A 17,466-nucleotide genomic window follows, 5' to 3' on the forward strand; every position below is an offset into this window, starting at 1 on the left:
TTTATATTCTAAGCCTTTCCACCTTGATAGGAATTGCTAGGGCTTGTGTTCCACTGTGTTTAAGAAATCAGGGTCACTCTACAACAAAATGAAGCAACAGAAGAGAACTTTGGTAGATAAATGTTTTTTAGATTATAATCACCTAGATGCCATGTCTAAATCACTGTATATAGTATCTTAAAGTCATATACTATTAAATATTCAAAAAACCTAACTAATTGAAAACCTAACTAATTGACTATGAGAAATGAGTTTTAGATATGGTCAATTAGCCATTAAACATGACAAGCTTTCTGAATGACACAGTGACATAAGACAAGTTAATAACATGAGAATGACCACAATAGCAATAAAAACACAAAATATACACATTTCATATTACTATTAATATTAAAAGAAACAATCCTACTTATAATTACCCACAAATGAAAAAAATAAAGATAACAATAAGACTAATAAAGAACTTAAAGGCTTCCCTCCAAAAAAAGGATATACCATACAAAGCCATAAACAGTACTGATCCAAAAATGTACAAAATACATATCCCAACCAACTCCCCAGTATAACTTTCAAACTCCTTACCTCCTTAATTTTTTCCCTCTTTTCTCTGGTGTCTTCATCTTCTGGTTCTCCACCATTTATTCCTATGAGGTTTGGTAAAGGGACTGGTGGCAGTGGCTTGGTTTCTTTCTTCTTTATCTCCTCGGCTACCTTATTTTTTTCTGTTTCAATCTCTGCTTGAATTGTCTCTCTAGATTTCTTTAGTTTCTCTTTTGCCTCTTCTAGAGCTCGCTCATGATCAGCACGAATTTTATTTCTCAGACGTTCCTCTTCTTCCCTGGGAGACAAGCAAGGAGAAAAAAACAGCTTGATCAGAAGCTGACTTCCTAAAAACAATTTAAATCTTTATACATATAGCCATCAAGCTATTCCACCATCTCATGCTGTTTTCAATTCTTCCACTAGACTACAGATGCAATCCATTAGCAAGAGACTCAAAAATTCCTAGACATTAAAACATACATGCACTGTTAGCAAAATGACCATGAGATCCAAAAAACCCAGAGAGCACATGGAGAGATCTAGAAACGAAAATGAGAAAGAAAACAAGCATAGACTAACCATGACAAGTAGCAAAGTAGGACCCAGTCAGAGACAGGTAGAAATGTGATGAAGGGAGTAAAAATTAAAAGAACGAAAAAAGAAGACGGAAGATAGAAATGTGTGGGCCAAGGAGACAGAAAAAAAATGAAGGGACAACACAAATAGCTATATGGGAAATCATGTCTGTTTAGATCAACAATATTTCATAATGTACTATGGATTGTAACCAATCAAAAATAAACACCTACTAAGTGCTAAGTACAAGGAATACAAAGACAAGATGAAATAGTGCCTGCCCTCAAAGAGCTTTCTTTCCATAATAAGAAACATGTTTAAGTATTTGAGTACACACGAAATAACTGGTGGAGGGTGGCACAGATGTCATTGCTTTAGGAAAGGCTTCGTGTAGAAGGTGGCACTTGAGCAGAGTTTTTAAGGTCACAGAGTGTCCCAGGAATGGGGGACAAAAGCAGGCAACGTCACATTGGAAGGCCAATCAAGCTGGGCTGAAGAATGCATGCAGGAGAGTAATTTAAAATAAGCTTTGAAAGACAAGTTGGAGATAGGCTATAAAGGCATTTGAATGCCAAAAAGAGGCATCTGTATTGCTTCTATAAGGCACAGAGATCCAATGGAGCTTCTTGAGCAAGTTATTGAGGTGACATGGTCACACCGGTGTTGTAGGAGTATCATGTTGGCAGTCTTGTGGAGGTAAGGAGAGAGAAAAGACACAAAAAGCTGGGAGACCAATAGTCTAGGAGAGACTCAATGATAAGATTCTGAACTAAGACAGTGGATACTATGCAAGTAAGAAACAGGGACAGATACAAAAGATGGTGAGGAGGTAAAATGGACAAGATTTGGCAACTGACTGGATCTATGAAATGAGGGAAGTCGAGGATAACAATGAGTTTATAAATTCAAGTGACTGGAAGAATGGTGGTGTCCTCCACAGAAATGCCCAATTAAAATATCTTTTTACAATTAACCCTAATGATTAAGTAATTTTTATTCTCAAACATGGAGGATGTACCTACATCTTAATGAAATAACAGAACTTTTGAAGTAGTTAAGTATTAATCCCAAAAGTTAGCAATTAGTGAATATCTAGATTCTGTCTTATAATAGGGACTCAATAGTCTATACTAATATAAATCCTAACCAACTGGCCCACGGTAACAATGTAAGCGACAAGCATAATGTCAAAAGGAAAGTAAATGGCCAATGAAAAGCTAATCTACTAAACTCAAACCTATAAAATAACACCAAAGTTCAAATCAACTTTTACAATAAGAATATTTCCTGTGTATAAAATCAGTTTTCAATTTAATGCTAGACACTGAATAGAACATCAAAGTCATGGCACCCTTCCTTTAGTCTTATAAGTCTGATAAGATTAACAGGACACATGCAGAAAAATACAAAGAATAGGAAAATGCACCATGACATTATTATAAAGTTACCAGTGATTTCTTAAACTGCCTAATCTCTTAGCCTTTTCTCAACTTCTCTGTAACATTTGATTCTGCTCATCACCACCTGAACCTCCTAGATACTCTTTCATCTCCAGGTTTCCCGACACAGCTCTTTTGGTTCTCCTGTCTGTCTGATCCCTCCTCAGTCTTCTTTGAGGGATCATCATCCAGATTCTACCACCTAATTGTGAGTACACTTCAAGGCTCTATCTCAGGACCTCTTCTATTCTCTTTCTATATGCTCTCATTTGATGGTTTTACCAGTCCCACATCACCAACTACCCTCGAGAACATTCTGAACTAGTTCTCCCATGGCTATCTCAACCTCCACATGTCCAAAAGAGAATATATCCTCTTTCCCCCAAAGCCATACTTGTCACCTAAACTTCCTAAATTTCTACCAACACCCTTCCAGACACCCAGGTCCACAATCTCGATGCCATTCTTAACACCTCATTCTCATTCATCCCACATATCCAATCAGTTACTAAATCTTCTCATTTCTATCTCCTCAATATCTCTCACATTTGTCCTCTTCTCTCCACTCATACAGCAATCACCCTAGTTTAGGCTCTTCTCCCTCTCACCAGGACTATTAAAATGCCATAAGGTTCTAACACTTATTTCCATGTCTCAAGTCTCACTCCAATCCATCCTCTATACAGATGTTCAAGTGATATTTCTAAAACACAAATCTGACCATGTTACTTCCCTATCACCTTGAGAATCAAATATACCTGGCATTTTAAATGCTTTTCACAATCTGCCTTCAACCTACTTTTCCAGTCTTACCATATACTACTAACCTTCAAGGACTCTAGGGCCCAGTCAAACTGGCTGCCATATTTTTCCTTATACACAGCACTCCATACAGCATATCTAAGCCTCTTCAATGCTGCTCTTGCCTGAAAAGTCCTATTGTTCATTTATGCCTCTCAGATTTGCTCATTTTCTTCAAGGCTGGGTTCAAGCACTACCTTCTACATGAAGCCTTTCCTGCTCTCCACTGACAGTGCTCCCAATCACTTTGTGTCTATTTTGTTCATACAGATCTGTTTGCCTCAACAGAATGCAGCCTCTTTGAGGGCAAGGATTATTTTGTATCACCAAAGCTTAGAACAATGCATGGCATATAGCATGTGCTTAATAAATGTATATTGATTGATTTATTGATAATAGGCAATGAGAAAAGAAAAGGCTCAATAGTGTCTAAGAAATATTCACGGTGGAGGTAGGTCTAACTTGGGCCTTTCAGTATGAGAAGGATTCGGGTAGGAATAAGAAAGAATAACAACTGGAAAAAAAAAAAAGAAAGCCCTCTTGTAAGAGGTGCCAATTGATTTGGCTGTTAAAGAGAGCTGGGGAGGGGGGGTTTCCCCAAGAGACAGAAGTATGAGAATTGAATCCAGGGATAGAGGGACAGCCTGCGCAACAGATATAGAAATAGGAGATGGAATGTCCTGTGGCAAAAATAACTAGAAGGCCATTGTGACTGGACCACTTAGCATCTAAAGGGGAAAAAATGTGAGTTTAGTCTGGGAAAGTTGATAGAAGACAGAATTTGATGAACTTTAAAAGTCAGGGTTTTTTTTATCTTATCCTAGAAGTAAAGGTAACCACTGGAGTTTCTTGAGCAGAGGAAAAACACAGTTAGACTTGTGTGCTTTTGTAATATCAATTTGGTTCTGGAGAGAGTAAACTGGAAAGGTGAGAAGATGGGTGCAGAGGGAACAACAAGGAAGCTAACAGTCTAGTAGAAAGGTGAGGAGAACCTGAACTCAAAAGATGCCGATGCTGTCTAAGAAGCAGTAATAACAACAATAAAAACTGCCATTGAAATTTTATGGTTTACAAAAATATTTTGCATACATATATTAACACTAATAATTAAAGGCTGAGTACAGAATATGGGTAGGGACAGATTTAGGCCTTCAATGTGAATAGTTTCATCAAATAAGTAAAAGGTTCCAAAACAGCAAAATCACATGTTAGAAGTCATAGCTATAGAGAACAGCTGCCAGTATTATGCTAGATACTGTATTATATATTATAGTATTATGCTTTAGATGACAACAGTTAGGTGACACAGTGGAATTCAAGACACTTGGACACTTATTAACTGTGTGACCCTGGGCAAGTCATTTGACCCTGACTCAGTTCCTCATCTGTAAAATGAGCTGGAGAAGGAAATGGCACTCTACTACAGTATCTCTACCAAGAAAATCCCAAAAGAAATCATGAAGAGTCCAACATGACTAAAAAAATGACTTAGCAACAACATTATACTAGATAGATTAGAACACAGGCTAGAGGCAGAGAGAGAAATTAGAACAATATTCTAAAATTCAGATGTAAAAAGCCTAGGGCAAATTGTTATCTCTGAGGAAAAATTCACTACAACAATCAGTATCTAAAAAGCCCACAGGAAACAAATAAAAAAGAACTCCAGCAATAGGAGAAAAGGTGAAAAAATGTCAGGCTCTGAAAAAGATTAACCAGAATCAACCTAAATAAATAATATTCATAAATCTGCAGATATTTCTCTTGGAAACAATTCATCTAAAAGATAAAAGTATAAAAATGTTGCTTAAATAGGATGTTTCCTAAATTACTTTAAGGAACCTAGAATTTCTCCTAAAAATTCAAAAGGAAGACATACACGCAGATATTATACATTCTTTTACAAGTATATTACATGCTTCAAGGATATATAAATAAATCAGTGTGGATACTCTTCCCTACTACAACCCCTTCACACTTTAGCAGAACCCTCCATAAATTTCTATGGATGAAAAAAATATAATCTGATGGCTAAACCTCAGGAAACAGTATCTCCAAATTCAACTAGGCTGGTCCTTAGTTTGATATGTCCATCATTTGACCTATATCTGAAGCCTTCAATGCTTGACAAAACCTGCCCAAACTTATACTCTGTTGGCAGAGCCTTTGAAAATCCAGGGACAATACCAATCCATCATGAGATCTCAACATAGGGAATTACTTTAATACTTCCATAAAATGAACTAAATACTAATAAGAAATTACCTATACTACTAATCTCTGTGGTTAGGACAGAAGCCTATTTAAAGGCTGATTACAATTTTTAAAAAAACCACCTGAGAATGAGAATTGATATTTGTTCATTCAGCATTGTCCATGAAAGAAAGAAGTTGTATCGGATGGACTCACTATCTACTTAGTAGTAAAATGCACAATATAGAAAAGCAGGGATAATTCATGTTCTCTCAACAGCTAGAATGAAACATCCCTTAAGATCATTCAACTCCTTTTTTTGATCCTATGGATTTAATTTAAATGCTACAGCTGCAATAATCTGTATGTAAAATGTCCAGAGACCTTTGCCATAGCTATAGCAATGCAAAACCGACTCTACTCTGCCAGCTCCAAAGTGGCTAAGTGTCTTCTTATTCAAGCTTCAAGGTCTATTTTCATGTCCCAGGGATAAGACAGTATGTGGGGGGTGGGGGTCAGGGAGGAGGGGCACTCAAGGAAAAGGAGGGGAGAAGATGGGGAGTAGTAAAATGTAACTGGAAAAAAAAGGTCTTGGGAGCTCAAGGAATCTTTCTGTGGGTCTTCTAGATCCAAAGAGGGCCTCACTAAAAGAGCTAGGAAATACATTCATCAACATCTACCCACATCCCCCCCACCACCAAGCAGTATTAGCAGAGGCAGTGTAAGGAAGAAACCCCATAAGGAAAAGCAGCAAAGTAAGCTTCAGAGGCAGAGGAAGTGATGGACCTGGGAAGTGTTCCAAGCACAATGTTACCACAGGAATGCAGTTCAATTTAATGTAATTATACAATCAGTATTTCTTCATTATTTATTAGGTACAAGGTATTGTGCTCTCCAAAAAATATTCACTCTTCCAATGTGGAATACTGTAATGGGGGGGGGAGGTACTCCCCCACGGGGGCAGCAGCAGCAAAGAAACACATAGAGAATGCAGTACTGTGTAAGCAGGAAGAAATTATTCTACTATGTCATTTTCTCATATTTCACTTTATGATTTGTCCTATTAAAAGTTTTATTATTTGAATTACAGTTCCTACTCAGTTTGTAGAAAAAGAATATAAGGCTAACCCATATTTGCATAACCATGATTCCATGAACATAGCAGGGAAACTAACAATTACAAACAAGATAGCAAATGAAAGATTTTCAAACTGAGTATTTAAACGTAAAAGGCCTCAGAGTAAAGAAATAATTAATTTGCATTAAGCTATATTTTTCCTATGTTCGAGGTTTGACAATAAAAATAAAAATAAAAATGTTTATTTCTGACTGCATTCAAGTCATTTTGCAAAATTTGAAAAAGCAAAGACTACATTTACATGCCCTTAATGTGGCTTTCCTGATCCACCACCAGTTGAAAGTTTCTACAGGTTTTAGATTACACAATAGCTGATGATACAATAAAATGAATTAAACAAATCATGTAATACCATCTACAAAAAAGCCTGCATATTGACTTATTTAAATGCATTTCCATCTTGCTAGAGGAGACTGACAAATGGAAAAAAAGCAACTGCGATTTAAAGGTAAAGCAGGTCTATAGCAAAAAACATTTGAAATCAATGGAAAAATTTGACAATTATAGCAATGATTTATTATTCTCAATAACTCCTCTATATTACATCAGCATATACAGCCAAAGAGTTGTACATTTTTTAATAATTCCTAGGAAGCAATACCAAAACAATACACAAAATGTACATCTTTAAAGATACCTGCAATTCAGAGTCATTTCTGGATTTCTCTATGGAAAGCAAAGCTTGTCTCTACAGATCTATTCTATGCTGACGCTCAGATTAGGGCTAAATCAGAGACTCCAAATAGGGAGGGGGGAAAAAAGTGGCATCTCCGGATTCTAGAGTTTAAAAATCAAAAGACTGGACTCAGAGCACTCTACAAAATCTAAACTACTAAACCCAGGCTCCCCAACTCTTCCGGTCAAATAATGCCTTCCCAATGACTCACAGAAGTCTACAAGGTGATAGACAGTCCCCTGAAAATTATCTCTTTGTGAGATAAAAATTGTTTTAGTATCACTACCCTAGTTCTGAGTCTTATTAAATCAGATCTAGGGTTTCTGGGATGGTTAGCTGACTGGTCTCTGCCTTCAACCTCTCCTCCAACCATCTTCCTATAATAGTTTCAATTGCTGTTATTCTTCAAAAAAAAAAAATTTTCACACAGCTACAAGACACTCCAAACCTCAGCATTCAAGGTCTTCCAAACACAGCTCCAGCCTACTTTTTTCACTTTATTTTATACAACTTTCTCACAAGTATTCTAGGCTCCAGCCATAATGAATTATTCTAGTTCTCCTCTCCACGAATCTGTTTATGCTAATCCCTTCCATGAAAATTCCTCCCCAATTCTCTGCTTGTTGAGACCCTTCTTCAAGACCCATTTTCCATGAAACTGTCAGCATTCGCCTGCTATCTCATGCCCCCTCTGAATGCTTAGAGTTAACTGTAACTTATCACAGATTTTTCTGTATTCTAATTATTGGAGTAGCTTGGAAATTATTTTCAAAGATTTTTAAATACCAAGTATTAATTGTAAGACAATATGACAGATATTGCATATTGGATAAAATGAATAACATTCTAAGTAATTTCTGATTCAGAATAGACCTAATACCAACTTCTCAATGAATCTATTCAGATGTGGAGGAAACAAATTACTAAGAATACAACTAGTTCGTTTGTCAACTCCTGTTCTTTATCCCAAAATTCACCCAAAGGTGCAAGAATATCACCTATCATCAACAACTTGAATGTTTTATTTTTATTAAAGGATCTTGGCCGCAGAAGATCATTTGTTAATTCCTGCATTGAGAAGTATGCAAGATAGCACAAAAATAATGGACACAAAGTATGAATGGTAAGGTGGAGACAAGAAAAGGAAAAATCAACTGACTTTTAAACATTTTGTGATGAAGATACCAAATTTTCAATCACTATAGTCAATGGTTATACTTTTGAAAAAATCTGAGGATGTAAAAATAACATGGAATAAATGTTAACAGAAAAAATGGAGAGGATGTGATCCTTTTTTTCTTTTTGTGAGGCAATGGGGTGAAGTGACTTGCCCAGGGTCACACAGCTAGTAAGTGTCAAGTGTCTGAGGTCGCATTTCAACTCAGGTCTTCCTGAATCCAGCGCAGGTGCTCTATCCACTGCACCATCTAGCTGCCCCAAGAGGATATGATCTTAAAATTCTAATCCAATACTGCTCTCCTTTTACAAAAAGTCTTTTGCACAATGACTAGTATGACTAGCAGAATGCAAAGATAAACTGATTTTGCAAAGTAGTTACCTGTACAATTGGTGGAGTCATTTGAGAATAAGGTAGTGAATAAGGTAGTGTCACCCTGTAAACAGTCTGACATGTCTGTCTCTGCAACATATGGCTGTTTGAGACTGTGCAGGGGAGGAAGGCCACTGCAAGGGACAGTCTATTGATTAGAATCCCAAACACCACAACTTTGTTCCTGTACAGGACCTGGGGCAGGTACTGGCAAAACAGCTACATTAGGTTCCTGATGACAATGGCTTCATTCTTTGCTACATACTGTGAAGCTGAACATCATTCGTGCTGCTACATGCTGCACTACTGGAACTGGCTGAGGAATAGCAAGTCTTGGTTCTACTGAATGCCCCAAAGCCTGAGCATGTGCATGGGTGGCAGGAGAACACAGAGGGTCCATGCTAGGCATGGGTAACAGCATCTTCCCAGCATTAAGCCTAGCCTGAAAATTCTTTTTTCTATTCAACTTGGTGCAGTCAGTAAGCATTTACTAAATGCCTACTATATGGCAGGCACTATGCCAAGAGCTCAGGATAAAAAAAGAGGTAAAACACACATATTTGTTGAAGTACAACAGACCTCAAAGTAAGACCATGGCTGGCTGATGAAATTCAAGGTGCCAAAGATCCTGAGAATTGTTATTTCATCCTAGCTTGGGAAGAAAGGAATCTTCCCAATAGACACCTGAAGCCTTTTGTAGCAAAAGAATGCAATTTGTGTTATCAATATGTAACAAAATCAGTTTACCTTCTATAAAGAGTCTGTTCATTATCTTGCAATCTCAGACTGATCCTTTAATGTCCTTCTAAGGCAAATAGTGCCTGGCAAATAGCAAGCACTTATAAATGATTACAGAGAGATAAAAAGATTTTTGTGTTCTATTCTTAAGGATTAGGAGAGCTACATTGGGTCAATACCATTTGTCACAATGCAATAAACACTACAGCAATCCTCTGAAGATGTGAAATAGGGGAAGGGGAGAAAGGATCCTTACTTAGTATCATTTAAGTTGCTGCCGTGGGGAAATGGCTCTGGACTCACACTGGTCACAATAAATGACATGCACAGTCAACCATTAAATAGGAGTCTCAAAATCTAAAAGACTGGCAAACAACATAAAACAAAAAGGGTTTACGAGCGCCATGAGTTGTCACTGCTTCTATCTAATCACATTTCTACCAACTCAGAAGCACATAAAAATTCAAAACATTTCACTAATAATTCTGCACATCCTAACCTATTTCCATCGGGGCAAGGGTACAAAAAAAGGGCAAATCAGCAATGTTAAAACTCAGCTCTGCCACAAACACTTAGATAGTGACATTCCAGGACTTCACGTGAAAGGGAAGGACTCGCCCAGGGAGTGTGAATGTGTACATCTGTGTATGTATGTCTGCGTGTAAGAGGCTACCTTCAAAATGGCAACAACATCTACAACAACAACAAAACAGAGGAAAGCTTCCAGCACATCACTGAGACCCTCTATGACAACCTTGTGGAAAGACAGATACCTGAGGCGGGTACAGGACGGGCAGGCAAGGATGGGTTGTAACCAGTACTGTTAGAAACGAGACCCTAGATCTATCTGAGTATTTGAGGAAAAGGTGGCCTATTTAAAAGTGATAGAATTTAAAGAGGCATTCCATTAAGCAAAGACCTGTTTTAAAACATAAACATTCACTCAACTCTGATAAGAGTCCCATACCCACAGTGAGACGTATAAAGAAAGTAGTCCTTATCTTTGAGGAGCTTAAACCCAGGCCCAACAGAAAAATCAGGAACTGTCACTCAGCAATACACTAATCCTAAAGCAAATGAACCAGTTGCTCAACAAGAATTTAATTACCTACCCCGTGCCAAGCACTGTGCTAAGTGCTGGAGACACAAAGAAAGCAAATGACAATCCCTCCTCTCAAGTTCACCAACTAAGTGAGGGATACAATATGCAAATAATTACAAATAAATGAGATGTAGACAGGATAAATTGGACATAATGAAGAGAGGGAAGACAATGGCATTAAGGGGGATCAGCAAAGGCTCATTTATAGAAGGTGAGATTTTAGCTGGGCCCTAAATGTAACCAGGGAAGCTAATGGGTAGGGATGATGAGGGAGAGAACTGGGGGGGTGGGGGGGGGGAGAAGAGAAGGACTGGGTAGGCAGGAGATGACAGTCAGTGAGAATGTGCAGAATCCAAAATGTAAAGTCAAAAAGCTAGGGTCCACTGCTGCCTCAACATCATTCTCTATTGGACATGACACTTTACTAATCTGTGTCTCAGTTTATTCATCTGTAAGATGAGAATGAGATCATTAATATTCCTTCTTTCTCTAAATCGTATTTGTCATTCTAATGACAGAATTATGCTATTAATAGAATGTCTTATTTATTAAAGTCTTCTCTTGGTTACTAGTCTCATCAGGAAATGTTTTTCAAATAATATCAGCCAACATTTATATGGCGCCCCTATGTGCCAAGCCCTGTACCAAGCATTTTACAATTATCTCATTTGGTCCTCATTACAACCCTGAGTTAAATGCTATTATTACTCCCATTTTACAGTCAATGAAACTGAGGCAAACAGGGGTAAAGTGACATGCCCAGGGTCACCACAGCCAGTAAGTGTCTGAGCAAAAACTGAATTGAGGTCTTCCACGCGGTCTGGTGCTCTATGCACTACGCTACCTAGCTGTCAAGACTGCTATGCACATTACCAGTTAACACATTTTTACCTCCTACTCTTATGACTGAAGAAAAATGTTGTATGAGCTTAAGTATTTGGGATATTCAATTTAGCAGGATATCTATTTCAGTTAGAATGCACAGTAAAAAAAGAAAAAGTTCTTCTAGGATTTCTATGGGGCTTTCTACTGCACCATACTCCAGATAATTGTAAAAATATATGTGATTATCAAGCCAATTTTTTAAGCCCAGTTTCCACACTAAAACAAAGGTACCTATGACAACCACTGTCGCAAACGTTTAGTTCCAACTAAAATACATCCCAAGGTTAAGAAACTGCCAAAAGCACAAGAGATAACATGTTGCTGTAGAACATAATCAAATAGTCAATTTTAAAGGCCATAAAGGAAAAATCCTTCATCATACAGATGAGGCAACTGAGCTCTATGATAAATCAGAGAACTACAATAACAGTTTTCCAGACCAAAGGTTGAAATTCCCAAGGGACTTATGGAGAAATAGAGCATATACAGACTGTCAATAGACAACAGGTATTTGGTGGTGGCAAACCCTGGGATTACTTCCAATATCTTCCCAAGCCATTCCTTCTACCCCATCATTAAAGATGTACAGCTATAGTTTAATAGTCAAACATGAAAAAGCAAATATCCAAAAATAAGAAAACTACGATATTTAAAACAATGGAATACTATATAACCCTATCTGATACTACATATAACTGTGTGAACTAAGTCAACATACTAAAATGTTTATGTGAAAATGACCATAAATGGGAAAAAATAGGATGTACCTATTGATTACAACATGTAAAAATACATATACATAAAGAAAGTGAGTTTATAGTGACAGACGTAGTTTAACATTCCTAAGTTTATTTTTTTTGTAAAGCTGTGGAAGTTTATAGCACTTTAAAATATTTGAACAAAATAAAAAAATAAAAAATAAAATAAAATACTTGAACAACTACATGATCTCTTTAATATGAGGACATCCTCTAATACAGCAGATAAATTACTCACCCATACCTTCTCATCCTCTATGACACTTTTTTATATTATCCCATAAGTTTTCTACTCCCAAAAAGTACATACAATGTGCCAGAGATCATCCTCTTGAATTCTTGAGATCATGAGAATATGAAAGCTGAAGAAGGGCTATGCACTGGTTATCCCTTGCTCAAGCTACAAAGGCCTATCTCCATTACAGAAGCCAATTTTCACCCAAAACTGCTCTCTCTACTGCCTTTTATATAATCCAATTTTGAATGCATGATTCGTTACAATACGTCATTACCAAAGACCAATGGTAAGAATTTTGTAATAAAGGGTGGGGATGTAGGAATCTGCAAACTTTGTCAAGAAGCACATTCCAATTATAGTATTCAGATCAATTACTTGATTGCGGCAGTACCTACAGGATAGTCACTTTCTAATTTTCACAGAAGGATATAGTGAAACTTAAAGAATCATAAGACTATATAAAAGGTGATGATACTAAAAATCTTGGGGGGAAAAAATCCCCGGAATTGACAAGACTTTACCTTTGCCTCTAGTGAGTAACACCCATGGTCAGGGTCTCACATTGTACAATACGAGCAATGTGGAAATGTGTTCCATTCTCCTTTGCTCAAGAATTCTCAGAGGACAGAGACTGGTAGATAAGGGGAAAGAGATATCAAGGAATAGTATGAGATCCACACAAGAATAAGAAGACGACAAAGAGGGAGAAGGAAAACAGAGAGGAGGAGTCAGGTTTGTTTCTTTCCTTTCACGCTCGTGAGACTTGGTGATAGAAGAACAAAAAATGAGCTACCACATCAGCAGACTATACAAACTCTCAGTCAGAGAGTTTGCATTAAATTATTTACATTTTCTCTGCCTACTTGGCTCAAGAAATCTCGAGGGCAGAAACCAGCAAGTAGGCAAGGAGAAGTGGCAAGAGATAAGATGTACACTAGCACACAGACAACAAGGTAACATGGTGAAAAGGAAGACAACACAGGGAAGGAGGAAAAAGGTTTGTTGTTGTTGTTTTAAATGTATAGTTTCAAGTAATTAAAGGCCTCTAGTATTAAGTATTTCACACTTTTTGTGTGTTCTGGCCCATAAAGTTGGAACAGTACCACAGAAAAAAAAATGAATTAGCTATCCCTCCCAGCTTTCTATAATCTAAAAATTTGATTAAAGTATCTTCTATATCTTCATCAAAGTCATCAATAAAATATTGAACCAGAAGAGGTACATGGAGAGAGCTTTTTATCATGACACTAAAAAAACTTTCCTTTCGGCTGAAATCAGCTCATAAAGTTAATTTACTAAAGATACAGGCTAGGTTTCTTCTGGGTGAGTCATTTCTCCCAATGCAAACTGAGCAGACCTAATAAGTTTCAGTAAGTTCTTCATGTCTCAGATAAATATTCTGGGAAGACAGCACAGCTATCTATTAACCACATCAGTTCCATATATTGTTGTACAACTTCTCATCAGCAAGTCACTAAACATCATTGCTCATTTCTTCCTCTTGGTGTTAGTAAATGCAGGAATGTAGATAGAGCCAAGATGGCTACATTCTTCAAATCAGCATTTAATCTATCACTAAGATAGTTTTGAGACAGAAAGAAAGTACTAGCCTATACTTCTAGAAACAATTATAAAAAAAAAATGTATACAAGGCACCTGCGAATCCTTCAAGCTTGTGACATTTTTGAGGCCCAATATTATAGTCCTGTTCTGTACAGCAGAATTGTGAAAGTATTTCTAAAGTACTTAAGAATTCTGACCTAAGAATCTTAGAACTCTGACCTTTGTGGCCACAGCTCATGATATCTATCCTGGTTATAACCTTCTATGAGTTGTGGGGCTACATGGAATCTGTACGCATTCTATTTGTAAGGTCAGAACCATAAGCTAAGGGAATGAGAATCCAGGGAGCTCTCACACATCTCATCTGTCAACTGGTGAAGGAAGTGGCCTGGGACAGACAGAAGGATTAGTTACATCAATCCTAAAAGATTCCATATTGGATTCAAGAGAACTAAGCTAAATCTGAATATTCGCCTGGGACACTGCTCTTCCTTGAAGTCAAGCTACAATACTGGTAAAGCAGTGGAAAGTGACATGAAGGGCTCATAGCAGTCTGTCTAGCTTGTCAGTCTCCATGTAAGAATCCCTCTTCTGTGGAGTTTGGGAAGTTGCTGTTCATTTGAAAGACATGAGGCTCTTCTCTCTTTTTTGGGGAGTAGGCGAAAATCTCTCCCCCTTTTGGAGGAACAGACCCTCACATCTACTGTATGGTTCCAGTGAAGAAGAGTACATTTTCTCTTGTTCCTCTCTATTTCATTCTTTTATTTGTCAAGCTTCTGTCCCTGATTTTGATTGTCTCCAATATGCTGAGACTCTTTCTTCCGTCCTTTCTTAAAATCCTTCATCTTCTCTAGCAGAGCATAATATAAAGGAGAATTCCTCAAGTGCTTTCACTTCCTAGGTGAGGACAAGTAGTGAGTGCTTTGGGCAGTAAGGCAAACACAGCAAACTACTGTAATGGATGGTCTGTATAAAGAACATGGCGCTAATCATTAAACAGCCTTCAACTCTTATTTCATTTCTTTCTTCTTTGCCAAGAATAACCTTTGGACTAGAAAAGAAACAACAAAAATGGTTAATACAGAGGCAATATCCAAGATAAGTAAGGAAATAATATCAAGGGTCTTAATGAATTCAAGTCCTGAAAGCAGTGACAGATGTGATCACTGAGCCTCTATCAGTGATACGTGAAAAACTGAAGAGAATGAGAATCGCACCTCAGAACTGCAGAAGAACAAATATTGGTGCCAGTTTCAAAAAATTGAAGAGAATAGAGTCAGCAAACTACAGATCAGCGAGCATGACTGTGAACATTTTAAAATGGATTATAAAGAGATGGTTGGCAGACAGCTAGAAAAGGAACTAGTGATCACAAAGAATTTAACCAACCTTGGGCTAAACTGAGAGGCACAGAAAGAAGGTGATACTCCTCTGTTCTAGGAACAAGGGGGTGACAATTCTGTGCTCAGTCTTGGTTAGAGTATGTGGGATATTCTGTTCAGTTCTGGCTGCCACAATTTGAGAAGGACACAGAAAAATTCCAGTGTGTCCAGATAAAGGCAACTAGAATGGTGAAGGTCCTTGTGTCCATCCCGTAAGAAGACTGGTTGAAGGAACTTGGGTTGTTTGGCCTAAGGAGGAAAAGATTAAGGCAGGGAACATGACAGTTATCTTTAAGTATTTGAAGGGTTGTCTCATGAAAAAGGACATTAGACTTCAATTCACCAATCAATCAATAAACAAATATTTATTAAAAATCTACGTCAGTCACAATGCTAGATAGTAGGGTTACAAAGACAAAAAAAAAAAACCCTCCCCCCCCGCAAAAAACAGTGCCCTCTTTCAAGGAACTTATAGTCTCGAAGAGGAGACAACAGGCACATATAGAAGTAAATACAAAACATAAACTAGGAAATTTGGAGGGATTAAAGGGGTTGGCCAGAAGCAGTTGGGTATGTCAGAAAAGGCCCCCTGAAAAAAGTCTATTTGGCTTCAGAGGGCAGAACAAAGAGAAATACAGAAAGTTGCAAAAAGGCAAATTTGGACTTGACGTCAGGGAAAGCTTCCTAAAGATTACAGCTATACATAAGTGAAAAGGTATTAGATTCTAGATCACTGAAGGTCTTGAAATCAGAAGACAGATGGCCACTTATCAATTAGCTATATTCTAGTAGGTATTCTTTTTCTGGTATGAGTTTAACTCTATTGCTTCTGAAATCCCTTCCAAATGAAAAACAATTCTTGTCTTCAAGGAACTTACAATGGACTACATGGGGAGATACAGCATTTAAACAGGTATATAAATACACAATAATTTAGGATTCAGAGTTGGAATGGACCTTGAAAGACAATCAAGTTCAGCTCTCTAATTTTATAGATGAGAGAACTGAGGCACAGAGCCTGCCCAGGTTCACAGTTACTAAATGTATAAGGCAAGTGTGAATTCAGGTCTTCCTGACTCCAAGTTCAGCACTTTAGGAACACTAACAACTAGGATATCAGAAAAAAAGCTGGGCACCTAAGCTAAACCTTAAAGCAACTATGGATTCAGTGAAGAAAGGGTTTTTTTCCATTCCCAAACTGTTTTTTGAAGCAGATGGGGTGAAGGCTCTACATGAGACAATGCCAAATACTTAACTCTTTAGCTATAGAACTGATAAATCACTAAAACCAGATGACTTTGCTTTAAAAGTTTTAAAGAACTCAAGGAAGAATGAAATCAGTTAAGAGCTGGTCAAAATGTATAACCAATCATAAATTATAACCTTGACAGAGCAGTAGTGTATAGGCATTGTAACTCACATCCCTAAGATGAACAATGAAATACAGTAATCATTTTCATTCTGTCTAGGCTGGTGTTTTGCTTTTTTTGTTTGTTTTTTTTTAAATAAAGTAGAATCACTATATACAAACAATTGGAGCAAAAAATGGTTTCTGTAAGGGCGAAAAAACCTTACTTAACTAATCTTATAACCTCTTTAAGAAAGTATAACCTACTTAGACTTTCATAAAGCTTTGAAAAAGATTTATAAATAAAAGCTATTTAAAAATAGATTCATCACAGGGTTAGTTTTCTCCTCTCTTCCAAACCTAATTTTCTTGGCCTCCACCCATACTGGCTTATCCCACTCTGACCATACCATCACCATAAGAATGTAATCATCCATGACCCCAGCTATGAATGAAAGATTTACCAGGTTTGACAGGTGCAGTGAGCAAAGGCCTACCTGAAATAAGGTCATGTGGCTCTTAAAAAATAATGTTAAA

The 17,466-nt window shown here is 37.3% G+C and overlaps 1 protein-coding gene across 1 annotated transcript in view; it reads right to left on the bottom strand.

The window, feature by feature from the left end:
* Positions 1-17,466, bottom strand: part of MAN1A2 (mannosidase alpha class 1A member 2) — a 229,954-nt gene that overhangs the window by 145,369 nt on the left and 67,119 nt on the right. The window contains exon 2 of the mRNA XM_021002903.2: positions 583-838. Coding sequence (XP_020858562.1) covers positions 583-838 — 256 coding nt within the window. The remainder of the gene's footprint in view (positions 1-582; positions 839-17,466) is intronic.

Source organism: Phascolarctos cinereus, unplaced genomic scaffold, assembly GCF_003287225.1.
Source record: "Phascolarctos cinereus isolate Bilbo 61053 unplaced genomic scaffold, phaCin_HiC Scaffold_5;HRSCAF=322, whole genome shotgun sequence".
Classification (NCBI taxonomy): Eukaryota; Metazoa; Chordata; class Mammalia; order Diprotodontia; family Phascolarctidae; genus Phascolarctos; species Phascolarctos cinereus.